This window comes from Gadus chalcogrammus, chromosome 18 (genome assembly GCF_026213295.1).
Source record: "Gadus chalcogrammus isolate NIFS_2021 chromosome 18, NIFS_Gcha_1.0, whole genome shotgun sequence".
Lineage (NCBI taxonomy): Eukaryota > Metazoa > Chordata > Actinopteri > Gadiformes > Gadidae > Gadus > Gadus chalcogrammus.
Window position 1 is genome coordinate 10,563,065 of NC_079429.1, and position 20,651 is coordinate 10,583,715.

Sequence of the window (20,651 nt, forward strand, 5' to 3'; positions counted from 1 at the left end):
GCTAATAGCACTGAGACAGAGAAAACGTTTAGAACCATTTTTATTAACATTTATTTGTTCCATATCTCCATTCATTATTAGTTGTCTTTTGTCGGTTTTCTTGGTTTATTATTGGTTATTATATTATGAATGAACACTAATATGGTGACATTTATGTTTGTCTCAAGGCAATACAGCTAAGGGAATAACCTTCAACTGCATTGAGAGAGAGAGAGAGAGAGAGAGAGAGAGAGAGAGAGAGAGAGAGAGAGAGAGAGGAGGAGAGAGAGAGAGAGGAGAAAAAAATAGTTTGCAATACAAGAGGTCGATTGAAAAATAGATTATGTCTTTTGCAGTATTTTTCATTTGGATTCACTGAACTTGGGTGCAGCTCTTCTCCTATACTCTCTATCTTTCTAGGCATCTCACCCTCTGTTCCTATCCCTTTCTCTATCGCAGCCTCTCTTTCTGTCTCCCCCCAGTCTCTCTCCTTCCTCTCCACAAACCCTCAATCATCATCAGACGGATATAACACTGGGATAACTCATTTATACAATATGCTGCTCATTACATGTCCCCTAAATTGTCCTCAATTAACAGCATTTTAAGAATTGTGATTAATCAAAGAATATTGAGGGTGGGTACTCTCGCATATTAGTATAGAAGTTGGAAAGCGTATAAATAGGTCAGAAAGATGGGCAGGCAAGCAGGCAGTTTCTCTGAATGACAGCCAACCAGAAAAGTCAGTCAGCCAGCCAAACCCTCCATAACTGCAAAGAGCAGAAATGCCGAGAATGCCGAAAGAGTTTGGGCTTAATGAAGGATGGGGAAAGTGGAACGAAACGAGGGACAGAAGGGCAAAGTCGTCCTCCAGCACACTGAAACGCAACGTCGACGGACTATACATATCAGAATAAGAATACTATAGCTAGGCCTACCCGACGGCTACACGATATTTCTTTGTAGTATTGCCTTGAATAATGAATCAGTTCAATGTTGCTCTTCAACATTCATGCACCTGCGCACTGCCACCTGCTCTGCCAGAGGTTTTCAAAAGATTTGGCCATCGCGACGCGTGTCGTCATTCATTTTCTTTCTAAACACGTTTCCCCAGTGAAAGTACACCACAGGACGAACACGACCGTGGGGTTTTGGAAATAAACAACACTGGCCGTCGTTCCACCCTGTCTCACCTCGTCGCTATTCAAGTATAATACATGATGTAATCATGATATGGAGGATAAAAAACGTGCGTTCACTTACCATTTGGTTCACAACTCGAAACCTGGGAGGAATCGGCTCTGCCACATGGGACACATGCTAGGGGTGGGAGAGAGGATAGGGGTAGAGATGTGGAGAGAGGGGGAGAGAGACAGAGGGGAAGAGAGACATAGGAGACCGTGAGCATAAACACAATACCTATTTAGTCATCCACAGATCCACTCTGTTGCTGGCGATCACAACAAATGCGCTACCTAAAAAAAATCCATGTGCGAGCAACCAGACGTGCAGCGATGTAAATCCCAATTCGTTTACCGGCGATGAAATCTGTGGCTTCGGAAAGTGCCAGAGACAGAGAAGGATGAACCCTCGCCACAGAGTGAATGCTGGTGGCCGCCGAGCTCTGTCCGCTGGCAGGGAAGGTTGGTTCAACTCGCTGACTTACATTAGTGATGGGAAGTAGCAAACGAACTGCCCCTTTTGAACCGCTACCGTAGGCCGACTCGGAAATGAATGGGCGAATGGAAATGATGTACAAACAGATAAGGGGTGGCGGGGGTTGGCGACCCTACTAACAATGGGACTATGCTGTGGACCACAATCTCATTGTTTATATAAATACATGTTAATATTACATCTCCCAGAATGGATTTTGTACAGCTGGAAGGGGAAAGGAGGGTTGACTGGTGATGGCTTTCTAGACATAAAACGTTCTTTATTTTTTTGGTCTAATTTAGACTAAAATTGAAAAATTACTAGGCCTACAACGTTTCGTAGGCCTATATATATATTTTTTTTTTTTTACAAATACTTAAAGGTGCAGTGTCTATGATTTAGTGGACTGAAGGTCCCCTCCCTCTCCAACAACCTAGGTGAGGCTACGGTGTCCTGTTGTACAGGCTTTGAATATGCCAGTAGCGAGTTGGTATGTGTCCCCGCTGTCCAGGTCCTCTTTGGAATATAATGACCCTGATACCAGCTTTGTTATTCGGAATATAATGTTTTTGAACGATATTTTTTTAACGTCATTTCTGTTTATATGTGGTTGAAAGATAAAGCTCATCAGGCAATTTTATGAAAAATGTAAATGAGCAGAGTCTGCACGCCACCTTCCCCTGTCACCTTGCATTATCAACTAAACCCGCCTCCAATGACAACGGGAGCCTCTGATTGGTCCAGCTGTCGCGGACGGACTGAGAGAAACTAGCGAGGACTGGAATTTATCATTTCCTTTGGCTCTTGCCAGGCTAGGATTCCACTATGTTAATGAACACTGTGTTATAGACTCAAAACAGTTGTAGGACAAATACTGACACCTTGTGGGGTCTTTAAGCTATGATATAAACACCACTAGAATATAGAATATTTGTGTATGAAAATTAATAATTCATTCCATCGTAATAAATACATTTTGAATAAGGTTTAAACAGGATGATAATTGTGTATATGTGTATCACTGAGGTGGGTTACCAGGCCTCTGGGAAAACAACTGAAATTTGGCATGGGAAAAGTGGTTCTTCTAAATTCACCCTACATATGAGCAAATGTGCTCACCCTCATACATTTCGTAAGTCGAAATGCTTTCTGGGCTCTCCCAATTACGTTATTTTTAGTAATTTCGTTATTTCCCTTTTTCTAAGACTATCTGCTGTGTCGCCGTTCGAAAGAGACGACTCCTTACCACAGCTGTAAACCCCATCCTTTCTAAACAGCTGCAGTTCTGAAGGGGAATGTGTCACATAAAGGGGAGGAGCAAAGTAGTAGACACACACACAGAGACCATCACACGCATGAAAAACACACACATCACAACCACACACGCACGCATGCAAAAATTGACGCACGCATGCTCTCTCTCTCTCTCTCTCTCTCTCTCTCTCTCTCTCTCTCTCTCTCTCTCTCTCTCTCTCTCTCTCTCTCTCTCTCTCTCACTCTCACACACACACACACACACGCACGCGCGACACACACACACACACACACACCACACACACACACCACACACACACACACACCACACACACAAAACCGCACTACAAATAGAGAAACATGTAGGCTGTTATAGCCACTGAGCGCAATGCATTCAAATATATAATCCGCATTGTATCTACATTTGAACAAAATCTCACGTTATTGCCATGTGTTTATTTATTTATTTCAGTCTTTCTGACGTTATATCGAGCATGGGTTCAAATTGCCTGAAAATAAGTGAATGATCTTGGGTAGTACCAATCGATTTGTTTGATACAAGATGATAGCCTGTTCGTTAAAGAAATGTTCCGCTAGAGGACGCACAAAGGCAACATTTTTGTACTGTAGGGCCTATGCATCTCTACACCGTCAGCTTAAACCAGGCAGAATATTGCAGGTATTGTTGGTTGTAAATGATAGCCCTAATAAAAGTATGGATTCAGATTCAACGAGCTTTATTGGCATGAAAAACGTAACATTGACACTGCCAAAACATAAACAGTCAAGTACAACAAAATATACAAAATAAATAGTAAAACTGAATGTGCCCTATCCAGTACAGGATTGGTCGCGGCCAGTGAACATGTTGATCATCTACGTAGCACCACGTGAACGCTCATCGCGGAGCCAAGAGCGCGCCGGTAGAGAAGGTGAGTTAACGTCGCACCTTTTCCCCGCCGTCATTGCGTCACCGCAGCGGCTCAACCATGGGGATTGTGTATTCGGAGGTAAGTGTAGTATTAAGTAATTTACGTTATTTATGAACCTTTATCCGACCAGACTCGGGGGAAATCTTTAGTCTACTGTAGCTTACCTGGCGAAAGGCAACATCTGGTAGCCTGCGCCGCATATCTCGTTACGTTTAGACCGAACCAGGCTCTGTCTTCCTTAAGCGTGTAGAAGTTACAACATGAATCTGGAGAACAGCCTATCAATATATGGTGATGAAACACGAGTTAGTTTGGTAGTGTTGGTGTTGGTGGAGTATAGGACAGTATAGCCTAGACCTGTAGCAACGTCACATCGAAAAACTGATGGCCTATTCCAATATCTTCTAATTTTCATTATTTAAAAATGCTTGATGGATACTTTTGGTACCAGGGTTTCCCTCCACCATATATCATATGTTTTGGTCTTGCAGTAGACTTGTTATAAATGTACAAAATATAAATAGTCATTTTTAAAGGCAGATCTACTTGTGGCAGGCCTAATATGATGACCAATGGAGTATGATTAATTATTGAACTGAAATCCGCACTTGCAGGAGAAGTGATAGTGTAAGTCAAACATATATATGTGTAAATACCCACTCAAATTGGAATACACACAATACACGTATGTACACAATAAGTGATTCAATATTCTGTCTCAGTAGATCTTGAACCATCTTCCATTGGATATACCATTGGGTCATATGTACAACATGTCTATATTTTTGTGTGTATCTCCGTAAACCTCTGATTTAGTTTTCATTGACAACACGTGGTTGGCTGAGGTTGAATACATCAGAGCATACCTACTCCTAGCCATTAAGCATACTATTATGTTTGAGCAGCCCTGCACACGGTTTGACTGAGGAGTAGTGGGCTATTGTATGCTGAGAGAGTGACAGCGCAAAGACAAGGTGCGGTTATTCAAAACCAGACATACTTGTCTGGTTTTGTGAAGCCCTGTTCTTCCAAAAGCAAAAGATCAGTAGATTAACCAACAGAAGAATAGCATGCAAACTTTCCATTTCTGTTTGTATAACTTGAAGTAAACATTTTAAATGGGTATTGTAGAAATGTATTTTGCTACACTTCACCAAGCTGGCTTTTCCAGGCTCCTCGAAACCAAGAAACAGGATGATGATGTTGTTGAAAACCAGTTTACTGCAGAGTTTAAAGGTGAAGTTATTCAAAGATTTGATGTGGGAGTGTAATGGTGTGCTGGTTTATGCCGCCTTCAAAACACTCGGGAGTTTCGGAGGTTCGGACCTGAAGCTCGGAAGAAAGTGCTTTGAACACGCTGTTGGGTCGGAGTTTCATGAGGAGGTAAAGCAACCCAAGTCCTCCGAGGTCACGTCATAACAATGGCTGTCCATTGCATTGATAGACTAAAGTGAACATGCAGCAAGCACTAAGAGGCAAACTCAACACCCATTCTAACACTTGCATTACGATACATTATAGCTTACAATTATAGGGTTAGGGTTAGGGTTCAGCAAAGAGGCCTCTGCCGGCGTCCATGCTTGTTGTCGTTATGAAGTCTATTCTCACGGTCTGTTTTTCCGGTTTTATGTCATAGCCTACGAACTTCTGAGGGGCGTTTCCTGAACACTCTTATTTCCTGAAGAAGGGAAGGTTTACTTAAAGAGCTTGCGAACCCCCGAGCTGTTTTGAAGGTGGCAATAATCTGCGCAAATTGATTGTTCAATGTGTAACAGGTGTGCAGCCTCACCCAGCCCCAGAGCTAATTGGTCTGTCTCGGGCCAGTCGACGCTGCTTAAACCAGGCGTTAACCACACACTCTCCCCTTTCATATTCCATTTGTGTGTAGGACAATTTGTTTTTTTCAACATCTGCTTTTTTCTATTCTCATCCCCTCAACTCTTCCCCCTCTTCACCTCTCATCTCCCCTATCTTCTCCTCCCCTCCCTCCCTCCCCTCCCCTCCCCTCCCCTCCTCTCCTCTCCTCTCTCTCCTCTCCACCAGCCTGTCAGGCCGCCTTCGACAATGATGTACGCAAGCTTTATCACGTCCTCAAAGCAGACCCCGCGAAGCTCAACGTCCAGGACGAGGGCACCGGAGACACGCCCCTCATCGCTGCGTGTCGTCGTGGCAACCTCAAGGTGGTCCAATACCTGCTGGACAACCACGCAGATGTTCATTTGACGAACAAGGTACTGAAGCAAAAGAATGAAACCACGTGCAAATATTGTGTGCTTTCAATGCTTTGTGTTTCTGTGTTCTGTGTTTGCAAATGGAATTACCATGCACCAGCACAGATCATGTTTATCCACCGTTAGCCCCAAGGTACACCAATTTATTTTCAACATCATGGATAGCAGGTGTATTGGGTTGTCGTTAGGTATCTAGACTGGAGCTGGAGATGAAGCTGAAGCTGATATTTTGCCCGCCTGCCACAAAATGAAAATGCAAGCAGCACTAAACTCTGAGACAGGTGCTTTATTCTAGTGGTTAAGTCCTCGCTCATAAATGTTCATATCCTCACACAAACATTTGAATAGCCAATCGTGAAGCACCTTGGAACCCGGGTTTAGAAAGAAATAGCAAAGCGTTGCTCGGACTGAAACAGGCTCCTTGCCTCCCCCCCCTCTGTCCGTATGAACAGAAACAGAGGACATGTCTTCACTACGTGTCCAAGAGGACCTTCACTGCTCTAGACTACCTGATGATCATCATCCTCATGCCCATCCTGCTACTAGGATTCTTCATCATGGTAACCGTAGCCCACACCATGCTTCATGATTACTGTACCTCACTGTACGTACGGTCATGTACAGCATGATGGGATGTTACCCCTGAAGTTTCTCACCTGAGAATAATAAAGTGCATCCTTTTAATATATTATAAAAACATAGCATCCTGGATCTTGTGTGAAACAAGATCAACCGTAGTATGTTGGTAAATATAATTTTTTCCTTTGCGTGTCTGTGTGTAGGAGGACAAGAAGAGGAAGAACGAGAAGCTTATGAAGATGATTCTGAGCAGCAGTGTGGACATCAACGCCAAAGACTATGTGAGTGGAACCCGCTCATTCGCTGTAGCCAATCACATCCATGTGTGTCTGGCGTACAGGGCTGTTTGATTGGCCAGGGGATGGATGGATGATGGAACGGGTGACGAAATGTTCATTGGAATTGAACCCCGGTGTCCGGTTGGGTGACAGTAGAAAATACTGAAGTATACTCAACAACCCAATTGGTGTTGGACATTGTATTGCTTGACTCTTATATTGATATCTGATGTTACATGTGATGATGTATGCGAGTTTGATTTGGTTTCATGACAGAAAGGAAACACAAGCCTGCATTACCTGTCCCATAAGAAGAGTCACAGATTGGTGCCGTTGCTGCTGGAGAAACAGGCCGACGCCGGCGTTAAAAACAACGTAGGAGACCACACACACCACACACACACACACACACACACACACACACACACACACACACACACACACACAACACACACACACACACACACACACACACAGAGCAATGTTGATGTATTTGGCTTTACCTCTCTGTGTCTGGTCATTAATCAGTATTAAAACTATCCACTGGAAAAAGGTTCTTTATTTCCTACAACTCTCCTCTTGTACTCCAGTTGGGACACACAGCGCTGGACATAGCCAATAAAAAAAGTTCCTGAAGATCGTCACCATGCTTAAGAAGGCTGGCTGACCGCACCAAGAGACGAGGAGACGGAAAGGAAGTAAACGGACCCAGTGAACTGACAGACGCAAATATGTAAATATCAACAACATGCGAGTCAACAACGCGCTTCTATGTACCATAACATTCTGTAATAACCGTTTTGTTTTTTCATTTGTATCACTACTTCACAACTTCCCATAAATGCATGTTATTGAGTCCCCTCTTAAAACCCCATTGCTATTTACAGTCAAGAAAAACCAACAGGCAAATGTATATTCATATTTCAATGTAAACAAAGGAAAACTTTTGTAGATATTCATGAAAGATTTTAACGAGATTACGAGAATTCTAAATTAAAACTGAATCACAATTGTATCTCAATGTATTGGAGTGTCTTTTTAATAGGCTACTTTTTATGGGTGTCATCTGTTGAAGTGTGAATACACATTTATGATTAGATCCTATACTAAAGGGTCAATAACTGATAGATCCCACATAAATGCTTTTGATGACTGCTCTTTATTTGTCAAATTCACCAGTCCCAAAGCAGTCTTATCCGGTTGTTTCCACACAGAGTACTGCAAATCAATAATCAACCAGTGCTCTATACAAGTCCTCTATTATACCCATATAATACAGACCCTAGACGCACAGATGTAGATAAAGACTGATGTACTGTATGCAGTATTAACTTCCTTTAAACAAACTAAAGACACAAAAGAATGCAGGAACAGATGGTCAGCTGATAACAGAAACACTATGCTACTGCAGTACTAGAACAGCAATCTTTTGCTTAAAGTCACACACGTACGATTACTTGGCTCAGATATTAGCTGTTACTGTCATTCAATATGACACCGTTAAAGATATTGGGACAATAGCTCTGTTTATGTAACGAGTTTTGCTTTAGTTGTGGATGGTTGTACATCAACAAATGGATTAATTATAAAATACATTTTTCTTTGAATTCCCTATTCAACTTAAAATTTCATGTCAGGCCAGTGCTTAAACGGCAAACCTTTTTAGGGTTTAATTCATGCACACTGGTAAACAATATAAAGATTAAGAAAATTGAGAAAAAAAATAGTAATTTAGTAGATAGAAGTACCTACTCTGATAAAGAAACAGACACATTGTACGCTTTCAGATTAAAATAAAACCGGTAACTGGAAATAAAATCAGATGCCACATTCTCCTTAACTCAAACCACACACAAACACATCCAAAGAATGTAACCAGATAAAAGTACTCAGATAAAAGTACTCATCCATTCCTCTCCTCCTACCCTTTGCATTAAAAACTTTATTCTGTATATTGTTCCTAGTTGCTAATCTTAGAAAGAAACAAAGCTTTAAAGTCAAGATTTCAGATTTCATTAAAAAAGTAGAAAACATCTGATTCAAGGCCTCAGTGTCACAGTCTCTATTAGAGACAGACAGACACACACACACACACACACACACACACACACACACACACAAAGTCAACCAAAAATAGTAGATACAAGTAGTCAGTGGTTCCACCAACCCATTCCTATCCTTTTTCCCTTCACAATAAAATATTATTCTGTCCATTGTTCATAGTTGCTTAGTTTTGTTCATAAGTCACTACACACAGAGGTACGACACGATAGTGACCTCTGGTGGTGATTAAAAACAGTCAAATCTGCCGTCTGAAAACAAACACACAACACACACACAAACACACAAAACACCAACACACACATAGGTAGAACCCTTCCTGCAGATTTATCGTGGAGCTGCATGAGTTTGAGGATGTCTGGATACATCTGTTCAGGGGCGTCAAGGCCCCAGATGAAGTCCAGATGTTCCCAGTGCTTGATGTGCTTGTGGAAGACCAGGTTGGAGACCTAAGTCAGAGAGACAGGACGGCACAGAATACAAATGGTAAATACAGACCCCAAAAATATCAAATCCATGGGTTGTCCTTCTATATACATTCCCTTTACATTTCTGATGTTCTATAATACTACCAGTACCAATGCAATCTGCATTCATAATTGCCTTTTTATTTGTACTTTTCTTGAGTGCTTTGACAAAACATAAAAAGCCCCAGTTCTTTAGAACTGGGATCAGTTCTAAAAAAGCCAGAGAAAGGGGCTGCCCCCACCAACCTGAGTGAGCAGGAGGGCCACGTCTTTGGGGTCCGCCAGCGTATCATGTCCCCCGGTAAACAGAGCAGTGGGAACCGTCATGTCCTTCACGTGGTACAGAGGGGGAGTGGACTGGATGGGCAAGGAAGTAGAAAAGGAAAAGAGGAGCAAGGACAGACCAATGGCTGTGAGCGAAACGTGAATTCAAACATAGTGAGTAAGATATGTATGGTAACGATACAACAGAGGATTGATTTGAGTTTTCACGCATTATCATGCTTTTCCTAGTATCGAGAGGGCCGGAAGATATTTAGCAAGTTTTTGTAATGTGATGGGAGCGTGGAGGTCCTACCTGGTTGTAGTGAGCCATGTTCCCATTGTACCCATAGTCGTAACCCATGAGCCTTCCACCATGCACGGCCTGGGAAAAAGAAAAGTCAGATTAATATGTATATGTGTATATATGTATATATGTATATATGTATATATGTATATATATATATATATATATATATATATATATATTAGTGCTGTCAAGCGATTAAAATATTTAAACGCATCAATGTCATAGTTAACTCGCGATTAATCGCACATTTTTTCTATTCTAAATATCCCTTTATTTCGTGCTGCTAGCCTTTTAGTGAGATCAAAGTGTGTTGAGAAGGACAGTAATAAAATATGATTGGTAAGATGGATATAAGAAGAGAGACCTGCATGGAATTCAACCCGGTCCACTTGACATCGGGTAGGTGCATGACAGTGGTAGGCCTACCGTAAAACTTCAATAGCCCAGGCTTTTATTTGTTTCAATCACTGAACTTTCGAACAAAACTTGCACAGCAAAGATGGGAAATACTATAATACTATAAGATTGATCGAGCAACTGACCTGGGACCAGTGGATCATGTTCTGCACCGAGGTGCCGGCGGGGCAGTGGGTGGTGTAGACGGGGACACGGGTCTGTGGGGGGAGAGAGAGAGACACACACACACACACACACACACACACACACACACACACACACACACACACACACACACACACACACACACACACACACACACACACACACACACACACACACACACACACACACACACACACACACACACACACACACACGTAAAATACAAAGCATCCAAAAAGTACAAGCCAAAATAATTTCAGTACACTACATTGACCACCTTGGGAACTATTGTAAGCAATCACTAGGTCCCAGAGCCGCTCAGGGTTCTGTCTCATGTCTGTGTACCCCCATGGTTTTGGGGGAGGCTAGTGCAGCTAAAAAGGGTTTGAACCCCAAGGTTCACAGGCTACCTGTGCTCGATGCCTTAACCCTCTACCTGCGCATCTGAATGACCTTCATGTTGCTTTGGATAATAGCAACAAAAACCCGTAATTGTAAAATAGTTAGTAGATACACCCTACTTCCTGCACCTGTGTATAGAGTATGCCGTTCCAACGTGCTAGGGTTCCCCTCAGTGAGACTCAGCTCTATAGAGTGTCTGCTCATAGATTGGGGACAATGGATATAAATGCAACAAAAAAAGATGTTCTCACCATGTTGAGGTTTAGCTCGTCGAAGCCACAGAGGAGGAAGAAGAGGTTGCCGCACAGCTCGCTGAGGACCACCTTGTTGCAGATGTTCTCTGCGAACCATTTGATCATGTCATTCTGGGGGAGGAATTTCTTCCTGCCGAATAGGTCCTGCAGGGACGGTGAAAGGAATGCGTGGTCATACTTCCACACGCGGACACTGTTTATCAGGTCAGATCTGAGACCTGAACATCTTTGACCGTATCACCGCTAAGAACTCCTTTGATGTGTTCATATAAGCATATCTGAACTTCAAACAGCGTTTATATTCTTCTGTAGAACAGCTTATTTACTATTAACATTTAGTCATTTTGGCATTTTGGACAATAATGACGATTCACAGTTTTTGTCAACAAGTCCACACTGATACGACGTGCATTGATTCCAATAGACCATGGTGCTATATTGCCATTGTTTACATTCATGGCCGGCGCGTGCATACTAAAGGCTCTTTGGCAGAATAGGTAAAAGGACGTAACTTTGACAAATACTATAAGAAACAGATGTTTAAGTGAAGCCAGGAGAGACGGCTACCACGGTGTGATCACCCAGACTGGTATAATCCTTTGAAGAGCCTATAGGGGGCTAGGCACATCTTGCTCAAGGATGTCGCCCCTAGGTAGGCTGCAGACATTGGGGATGAAACCGAGTAACTCGCCCTGTCTGTATATGAACAAGGTTGTTCATGCAATCAATGTATGAAAGGGTTTCAGTGGGTCAGGTCTTTACCCATATCAGGAAGTCGGGGAGGAACGACAGCTTGGTAATGGGGCTTTTGGCGAAGGCCACGGTGGCGACTGGAGCCAGACCCACAAACAGCTTGATCTTACTGGCCAGCTCGGGCATGCTTGAGAACGCCAGGAAGGCTGAGGGGGGGAAGAGAGAGGATGAGAGAGAGAGAGAAATGTAAATAAAGAAGCATAACATTAAAAGATACAACTTGGAGATAGGTATGGTAACAGTATACGAACGCTGACTGTATCGTGCTCTAGGGATTTTTTATGCCAATCTCAATGTGATATATTAGTTCCACAGTTTCCAGCATGGTCATGTGAGTGGAGAACCAAAGGCAGATGTGATACTGAAACGGCATATTTGAACCAACAACGTAGGAAAATGAAGGGGAAAAAAGATAATTCTGTAAATATGTTCTGGATCATAAAAGACTGGGTCGACTGGACTGATCTACACAGACAGGGCTGTGCGTGTGTGTGTGTGTGTGTGTGTGTGTGTGTGTGTGTGTGTGTGTGTGTGTGTGTGTGTGTGTGTGTGTGTGTGTGTGTGTGTGTGTGTGTGTGTGTGTGTGTGTGTGTGTGTGTGTGTGTGTATGTTCAAGCGTGTTCTTTTTTTTATACTACACTAACTTTACTCAAATCTATGGAATTTATTTTCAAAATAGGAGCTGTTGCAGGCCAATAATAAGCCTGCCCAATCCTTTAATTTGGCCCGAATGCAATGTTTGGAAGGCCTAGCTGTTGTTTCTGTGTTTGGCTGCAGGGTACCTATGGTGGTTCCCTGGGAGTGTCCCATGTAGAAGATCTTCTCCTGGCTCGTGATCTTCAGGATGTAGTCCACCATGGCAGGCAGGTCCTTCTGGGCCATCTCATCATAACTGCAGACAGGAGGGGCCGAGGGGGGGGGGGCGGTAGAGACAGGGGGGGAAATGACAAACTAAATACTGGCACTTTACACTTCCATACTCTCACTGGTCTGACAGGTTCAGAACTCATCCTGCATAAGACTGGGGGTGTGGGGGGGGGGGGGGGGGAAGAGAGAGAGAGAGAGAGAGAGAGAGAGAGAGAGAGAGAGAGAGAGAGTGTACACAGGTTCTGACGGTACCTGAACTTCCAGAAGGCGTCCTGCTCTGGGTCCAGCTCCACGTGTCTCCGGGACCAGGTGTTCCCGCGACTGTTGGCGATCCACACGTCGTAGCCGGCGTCCGCCAGCACGTAGCCCAGGCTGGAGTTGGGCGGGTTGGTGATCCAGTTGCTGCCGGCCGCCAACAGGCCGTGCTGCAGGAGCACCGCGGGCCTGGGGCCTGGGGGAGCAACACAGAGGACACCAGTAACTGGACTGAACCGGTTCCCCTGGAGGAGCTGGTCCCCACTATCCAATCTTTACAAAGGCCACCTCGCCGACCTCTCAAACACACTTTTGTTTAACTTAGGTTCAGGCTTTCGTTGGCTCCGATCGCCACAATCACATTTGGGGGGGGGGGGGGGGGGGGGATAGATTGACGTTGACATGGTAACACATAACGAGAGATGTGACCCCTAGTTGAAAACATCTGTGGACATCTGGGATTGAACCCCAGTGTACAGACTAATCTCTAGCCTAACCATCTTAGATAAAGATGCCCAAGACCTCTTCCTTCTCATTAATACAAATGTATCACTGTGAATCACTTTGGAAGAGATAGATAGAGATAAAAGTAGAGCTATAAAAGAGTAGATCAGACCTGGGAATCTGTTTTTTGGTTGTTATTGGTGAGTTAGTAGATTACTAGTAATTAAGAAGAAACTAATGTTTTTGGAGTTTAGGAGGTATGATTAATGCTGTTATACCATATTTATGTGCATAACAGTACCATCTCAGTCCCTTGCAACAGCACGATATGCAGATTATTTGTATTTCCTCACTGTCCAGCAGGTGGCAGTGGAGTCCAATCATCAAACTCTTCCCTATCATCTTTTTGTATTGAGGTAAGAAGAACACAGGCTTGTCTGTGATATCTGAGGTTACATCAACAACCATGCAACATGTATCATTACGAATACGAAATGGGTTAAGAATATACCTATCTCTACCCCTCTCTCTTCTTTTAGTAAATATTTAGGGGATTCAAATGTGTAAATATAACTCCTAGGATTTAGAACTGACAGGTGGACAGATGAGACCCATTAAGAAACATGAGCGGAAGAAATTATAGCTTTTCACAATACTATGTCAATGCAATGGATGAATGATTGCGGAATAAAAAAAAACCACCTACATACCTAAAAAATATAATATGTGAAACTTCATTTTGATATTTAGGTTTGTAATGGGTTATGTGTGTGTATGTACATTTATGTGTGTATATATATATATATATATATATATATATATATATATATATATATATATATGCCATTACTAACCTCATATAAATATAGTTCACAGAGGGTTACATTTATATAAGGCTAATATATATGTAATATATTAATCAATTAAAAACATTAAAAATAAAAGCTTATCCATAAAAAGGTTTTCTAAATCTTGAAAAAAAACGTTACAAATGAACTCAATCATAAATGAACTCAATCATAAACTACCTTGCTGATCAGCTGCGTGTATCTGCATTAAACAAAAGTTTAGTGTGTGTGTGTGTGTGTGTGTGTGTGTGTGTGTGTGTGTGTGTGTGTGTGTGTGTGTGTGTGTGTGTGTGTGTGTGTGTGTGTGTGTGTGTGTGTGTGTGTGTGTGTGTGCACAATCGCAGCCCCAGGCTTGCTACTTCAATTCCAACCCTAATGGTCCCGCCTTCCCCGTTCCAAACAGCCTATCACAGAGCTGCTTTAAACCAGAGCACATGGTCACATGACCTCCTAATGGTACACATCAGCGTAAATAGGAATTAGAATGGATGACAAAAAAACTCCACAGATTCAGGTTCATGGAGAGTGCAGTGGAATTAATTAGTTGGGTTCTGTGTGTTCTGAGAGCTAACATGAAACCAAGGGAGAGGAGAGAGAAGAGAGAGAATACAAAAGTAGAAGAGAGGGAGGAGGAGGAAAAAACCCCAGAGGGTGTGTGTGTGTGTGTCTGTGTGTGTGTGTATGGGGGTGATTGCGAGTGTGCGTGTGTGAGTGACGTGTGTGTGAGTGTATATATGTGTGTGTGAGAGGTGAGGGGAGCATTATTTGATGTTCATTCAGTAATTTATGATATTTATTAACCAAAGCCTGGCTATGTCGACATTGTGCCAGTTTCGGCAGTTCACACAGAGTTCAGCTGCTTCCAACTAAAATGTAAATCTAAAGGAAAAAAATGCCAGCACAAAGTTTCCAGAAATTTCAGTTGATGAAGTTACTGCATGAAACCCCCTGAAGTCATTTCTGCCATACCTATAAATACCTTGTATCTTGTTCAATTTAATTTAATATAAAATTATAAGAAATTTGTAACAAGTTATAATAATAAGTATAACATGAATAAAAATAGTCCCATGAGGGAATGAATACATCTCCCTGTCTCCATGACAACAAGTCAGGGGGTTTGGTAAGGTCACCTGTTCACTGCATTTGAATCAGTCCAACCTAAATAATTCAAACAAAAACAATCACTGTTCTAATCTTGTTCAGTAAAAGATACTGAAGCCTGCTTACATCGACGCCTTGATACTCCTTCAACAGGACTTTTAGACATAGAGATGCAAAGACAGAGACAGAAAGACAGAGAGACGAGGGAGAGATTCACTCACTCACCATTACCTAATTTATTTGTACTATGCTTGCACTGATAATCGATATTTCATTTGGTCTATCACATTTTTTCAGTACCATAATCTTTCCTTTGTTCAAAATGTAAACTGCTTTGGTAATAGAGACAGATAGACACAAGAAAGAAAGTTAGCGAGAGTGAGACAGAAAGACAGAGAGAAAGAGAGTTAGAGACAGAGAGAAAGAGCAAGGGAGAAAAAGAGAGACATGGTGAAGGTATATAGAGACGAGAGAGCATTGAAAGTTGAACCTGGATATCTGGGTATCTCATGACAGCGTTGGGTTTTTTTTTTCCACCTCAAGGACTCTCACTCTCTGTTCCTGTTCAAAGATTCATGCTGAATCCTACTTTCACTACCTCCTTCTCTTTGCTTCTCAAATATCCCCCAACTAGCCCCAGCCTTTCTTCTGCTGCGCACATTTGCGGCCATTCCTGTGATATTCTACAAATACTGTCAGACCTCTTTATAGGCTGTGCGCATTTTAATTTCTGTGCCTAAAATTGACTGAATCATCGTTTATTCGTTTATTTAAATGTGATGCAAATATGATCCGTCACAAATACATCATTCATCATTCAAGTAAGCCGTACACAGATTTCAACTGAATTCATTAAATCAAATTGTATTCCATTGATTGCCGTTCAAACAAGAAGAGTCCCTTTTTAAATCATAAAAACCTCTTTAATAGTTTTTTCGTTTCCACATTTAATCTCCAAACCTCCTGAAGGGTTTGAGAGAGATGTTAAAAAGGCCCGTTATACCCCTACGTCCTTCCAGCAGGTCTAGAGATGTATTAGAGACAGGCCGTCCCAGGGTGGTGTGTACTACCCACCTGAGGCCTTCTGATGCAGGCCGTGGGGGATCCTGTTGACGGACAGGATGTAGCCGTCCTCCGTCACCACGTCATGCTCCTCCACCGGGTAGTCCCAGCGACGGATGATCTCAGACTGGAGTGCAGAACCACACACACACACACACACACACACACACACACACACACACACACACACACACACACACACACACACACACACACACACACACACACACACACACACACACACACACACACACACACACACACACACACACACACACACACACAAACACACATCAATTGTTAATAGTTTCTGATGATGAGATAAGTTCCTTGGCTACATTTTCCAAGTGGTCATTGAGAGCCAAATTGGGATGATCGATTATTGATCCCACCTTTATTTCACTATAAATCTTGGTTCTGTTGATGCTTTATTTATTTTTTTAACTAACAACTTTCTTGACCTGGTGACTCATCAGCACGTTTAAGTGCCTATGCTCTCTGCAGCTTCGGTCAACACCTTTTCTTGGTTTCTCCATCCCGGTACTTTGCGTTAAACATGTTTGACGCTGAAGGATCCTAATCTGGCAAATTCCATTTCTTGCTAAATCGAATCACATCCCAGATATTTTCAACAACAAAAATGTTGTTTACACTTAAAATCCTCTTCCAGGTAAAAAACCTTTCCAGGTGGAATGTATTTTAAGATGAGCTCATTCCTACATCACATGTTGCCTGTACATTCATAAAGCCTGAATCTATTAACTCTGATGTAATCTGATGAAGGTCTTCTTGATGATTGTAGGACATTTTTTATTGGCTTGAGTTGGCAACTCTTATCTGAACGTGAGTCATAGGTTGTATTTGGGCTAAGGTTCAACAAACAGGGAACAGAAATACACACACACCCCGATCTCAAGTCCATGATATCACACTTCCTTGCAAACACTGTGGTGCAAAAAACACTTTTGAGGAAGGACGATTGTGATTTGCTATACTCCTAGGTGAGTTAATACCAATAAAAGCTTTTACTATTACTGCCAAGGTCATGGGTGATGACTCGTGGGTAGAAATTACTTTAGATGAGGAATTAGAAAATGCTAGATACGGTGATGGCGGTGCAGAATGTCGTAATAAAGACAAGACTTATCTTGGAGCCACATATAGTGTATTATCAGGTGTTTGACCCCAGGGTAGAAAGGCACTAGGTTGGTTTGCTAATGTCCACAGCCTCACCTGGGGGAGAAGGCCAGCGAGAAAGGCCATGTATCCGACATCACCGTCAGCCCATAGAGTTAGGCCCAATCCCATTTCTACCCCTTACCCCTTACCCTTACCCCTTACCCTTCCCCATACCCCTTCAAAACAAGGGGGAGGGGTAAGGAGTAGAAATGGGATTGGGCCTTAAAGGCTACCACCAAATATTTAATGTTCCTTTCCGGCCTCACTTAATCTTTGTTTATCGTTACAAATTCAAAACTGTCCAAATCCTACACAATACCTATTTGACTTTACTAGCCTACTGTACTGTGTTCTTCCGGTTTTGCTTAGAAATTGAGGAACAAGGAAAATTTTGATTGATCTGTTACCCAGAATGTTTTTTACATTAACCTTATAATTGCCTAATTATCACCAACTGATGCATCAAACAACAAACAGCTCAGGGTTACGTAAAGTAAGCCATCTTGATTTAAATGATAAACCAAAAAGATCACGCATTATAATATATTATCTATGAAGTGCGTCAAAAGGTTATAAATCTCATGATAGCCACCACCCAACAGTTCTCAGTTGTGCTGCTAATCCATCATGAAAGATCTCTCTCAGCATTGGTCATGATAGGAAAGGGGAACTGTAGCCCACTGATTATACTCAGCCCCCTAGCATCACATTCGGGTCAAATATAGCCCTATGTTTTTTCCAGTTTGTTCACATCTAATTGGATTAAAATATGATTCCACAATAACAGCAACCCAAGTATTTTTTTATGAAAAATGTTTACTCAGAACTGTTTTGACAAACATTTTAATTTCTAATTCGAATTAAAAGTATTTTGAGAGAATAGAAGCGAAATGCTTGGTGTTTACGCCTGACTCCCTGTTTGATTGAATAGCCTTAAATGATTCAGTGGACCAACTAGTTCAACACATGTTTTCATTTATGCATTACCTGTTTCATTGTTTTCAGTACTCACGTACGCAATTAGATTCCTATTTTATTGTTTCGATTATTTGTTTATGCACCTATTTCCTGTTTTCCTGTGTCCCTAACTTGTCAGCATGCGTATTGTCTGTGTGTGCATTTGCACTGTAAAATAATCTGTACAGCACTTTGGGACCAACCTGTTTAGTCTTTTAACCTGCTTAATAGATCAAATTAATTTGTAACTTGAAACTGAAAAACTGCAGGTCATGGTTGCATTATAATAAGACATTTCCGACCTGATCGAATAAAACATTTATGAAAAAGTCACTCAACAACATAGTCTTCAATACAGTGTGCGTTTGTGTGTGTCAATTTTGTGAGTGTGTTTCGGTGTGTGTATGTTGGTGTGTGTGTGTTAGGTTGGTTTGCGTTTCGTGTGTGTGTGTGCGTGTGTGCGTGTGTGTGTGTGTGTGTGTGTGTGTGTGTGTGTGTGTGTGTCTGTGTGTGTGTCATGTTGGTTTGCATCTCCTTTGTGTGTGGGTGTGTGTGATCGTTCAACTCACAATGTTCATGTCGACCTCCGGGTCGAGGCCAGCTCCTTGCTTCAGAAGGCGTGCGTGCTTCTTTCCCTGGAAGATGGCTTGTCCATGGTAAGGGTCCCATCTGGGTGCCCCTGCTCTGTAAACTGGATCACTAAGGGCCGTGCCACAGAGGGCCAACACCAACAGTGCAACCGACAGCATCCTCACATCTGAAGATGCATGAAGATATACATACTTTATTATCAATCACTATGACTCTCACTCTATGTCTGTAAGTTGTTTCTCTCTCACTCTCGCTCCCACATGTTCTGTCACTCTCTCTCGTCCACACAAACAAATACACTCAAAAAGGCCAGAGATTATTTCTCATTCCACCATACCATTTCCCGAAGCAAGTGTGTATAACTGTTTTACCTTATGTTGTTTAGCTTTCGAAGGCAAATATAGTGTCAAAAGTGTGTTGTGTTTTTTTTCAGAAGTCATGACAATTGTATTATATTACAATATAGCTATCAGAGACCACTTTGGTCAATGGCTCGTTCTTCGGTGGTTTGAAATAGAAATTGACAGAAAGGACTTCGCCCCAATATGTTGGACCACAGGAGAGATTTGAAACTGCTCAGACCTTCAAAGAACTGTTTACATTTGATAAGGAAAGGTTAAACATCCACCCTTCAAAATAGAATTGGGTCTAATCACAGTTGTCTGCGGAATCGTTCGTGTGTTTGCCTTCCCTAGTAATATTGCAAGGTTCACCACGGGCTGAGTTTATAAAAAATTCGACCTTATATTTTTGCAGAGCTGAAGTATGTCTTAATTGCATTTGGTGATTAACATGATTTCTTCCCAATAATTCGTATGCGTATATATAGACGAGGAGAGACGAGTATGTTTGAGAGAATATTAACCAAAAGTAAACCCATTAACCGCATTTTCCCGTACATGTTTACTGGGTCAAGTTCTGCTCGTCCCGCTCGTTAACTTCGAATTATTCAAATATGGCCGTCATGTTTTAAAGATGCATCTTCGATATATCTCAAACCTTTTGTAATAAACCATTAACTTTTTTAAAACTGCTTTCGGCTGTGCTTTAGTTTGCACGTTTCGCAGGACATCCTGTACCCATGATCAAATCCCTGACTCTTCTTTGGTGATTTTAAACCAAACACAGAGAAACATAAACATGACATCCTAAACTCCAAGTACACTCAAATACATTTTTCTTACATGCCTAGACTCTGGAAGAACAAAGTATTTTATGACCAGTACGTCTACTTACCAAGATGAGACTGACTTCTGTCATGCAGAATCAAAAGGAGACCATGGACGAAGAAAGAGGAGGAGGAGAAGGAGTCACGAGAGCTCCTGGCTGGGACGTCACCCCGACCTCTCGGTCCCGCTCACTGATT

At 42.1% G+C, this 20,651-nt stretch overlaps 3 protein-coding genes across 4 annotated transcripts in view; 2 read left to right on the top strand and 1 right to left on the bottom strand.

Annotated features, from left to right (window-relative positions):
• LOC130370987 (cGMP-dependent protein kinase 1-like) overlaps window positions 1–20,651 on the top strand; it is a 298,669-nt gene that overhangs the window by 46,790 nt on the left and 231,228 nt on the right. The window lies entirely within an intron of this gene.
• Window positions 5,867–8,517, top strand: LOC130371204 (ankyrin repeat domain-containing protein 22-like; the record flags this gene model as incomplete). The annotated part of the gene is given in 6 exon segments (XM_056576898.1): window positions 5,867–6,052; window positions 6,505–6,612; window positions 6,835–6,912; window positions 7,186–7,284; window positions 7,500–7,530; window positions 7,533–8,517. Coding segments are annotated over 6 exon segments (546 nt in total), but the record flags the coding sequence as incomplete, so codon positions are not given.
• On the bottom strand, window positions 8,746–20,627 carry LOC130370989 (putative lysosomal acid lipase/cholesteryl ester hydrolase). The gene is made up of 11 exons (XM_056576569.1): window positions 20,522–20,627; window positions 19,264–19,451; window positions 16,571–16,685; window positions 13,098–13,296; window positions 12,761–12,870; window positions 11,988–12,124; window positions 11,223–11,369; window positions 10,551–10,622; window positions 10,015–10,083; window positions 9,684–9,794; window positions 8,746–9,419 (listed from the first exon to the last, which is right to left on the bottom strand). Exons 2-11 carry the CDS (start codon window positions 19,441–19,443, stop codon window positions 9,147–9,149), a joined length of 1,413 nt encoding a protein of 470 aa, XP_056432544.1. The 5' UTR covers window positions 19,444–19,451; window positions 20,522–20,627; the 3' UTR covers window positions 8,746–9,146.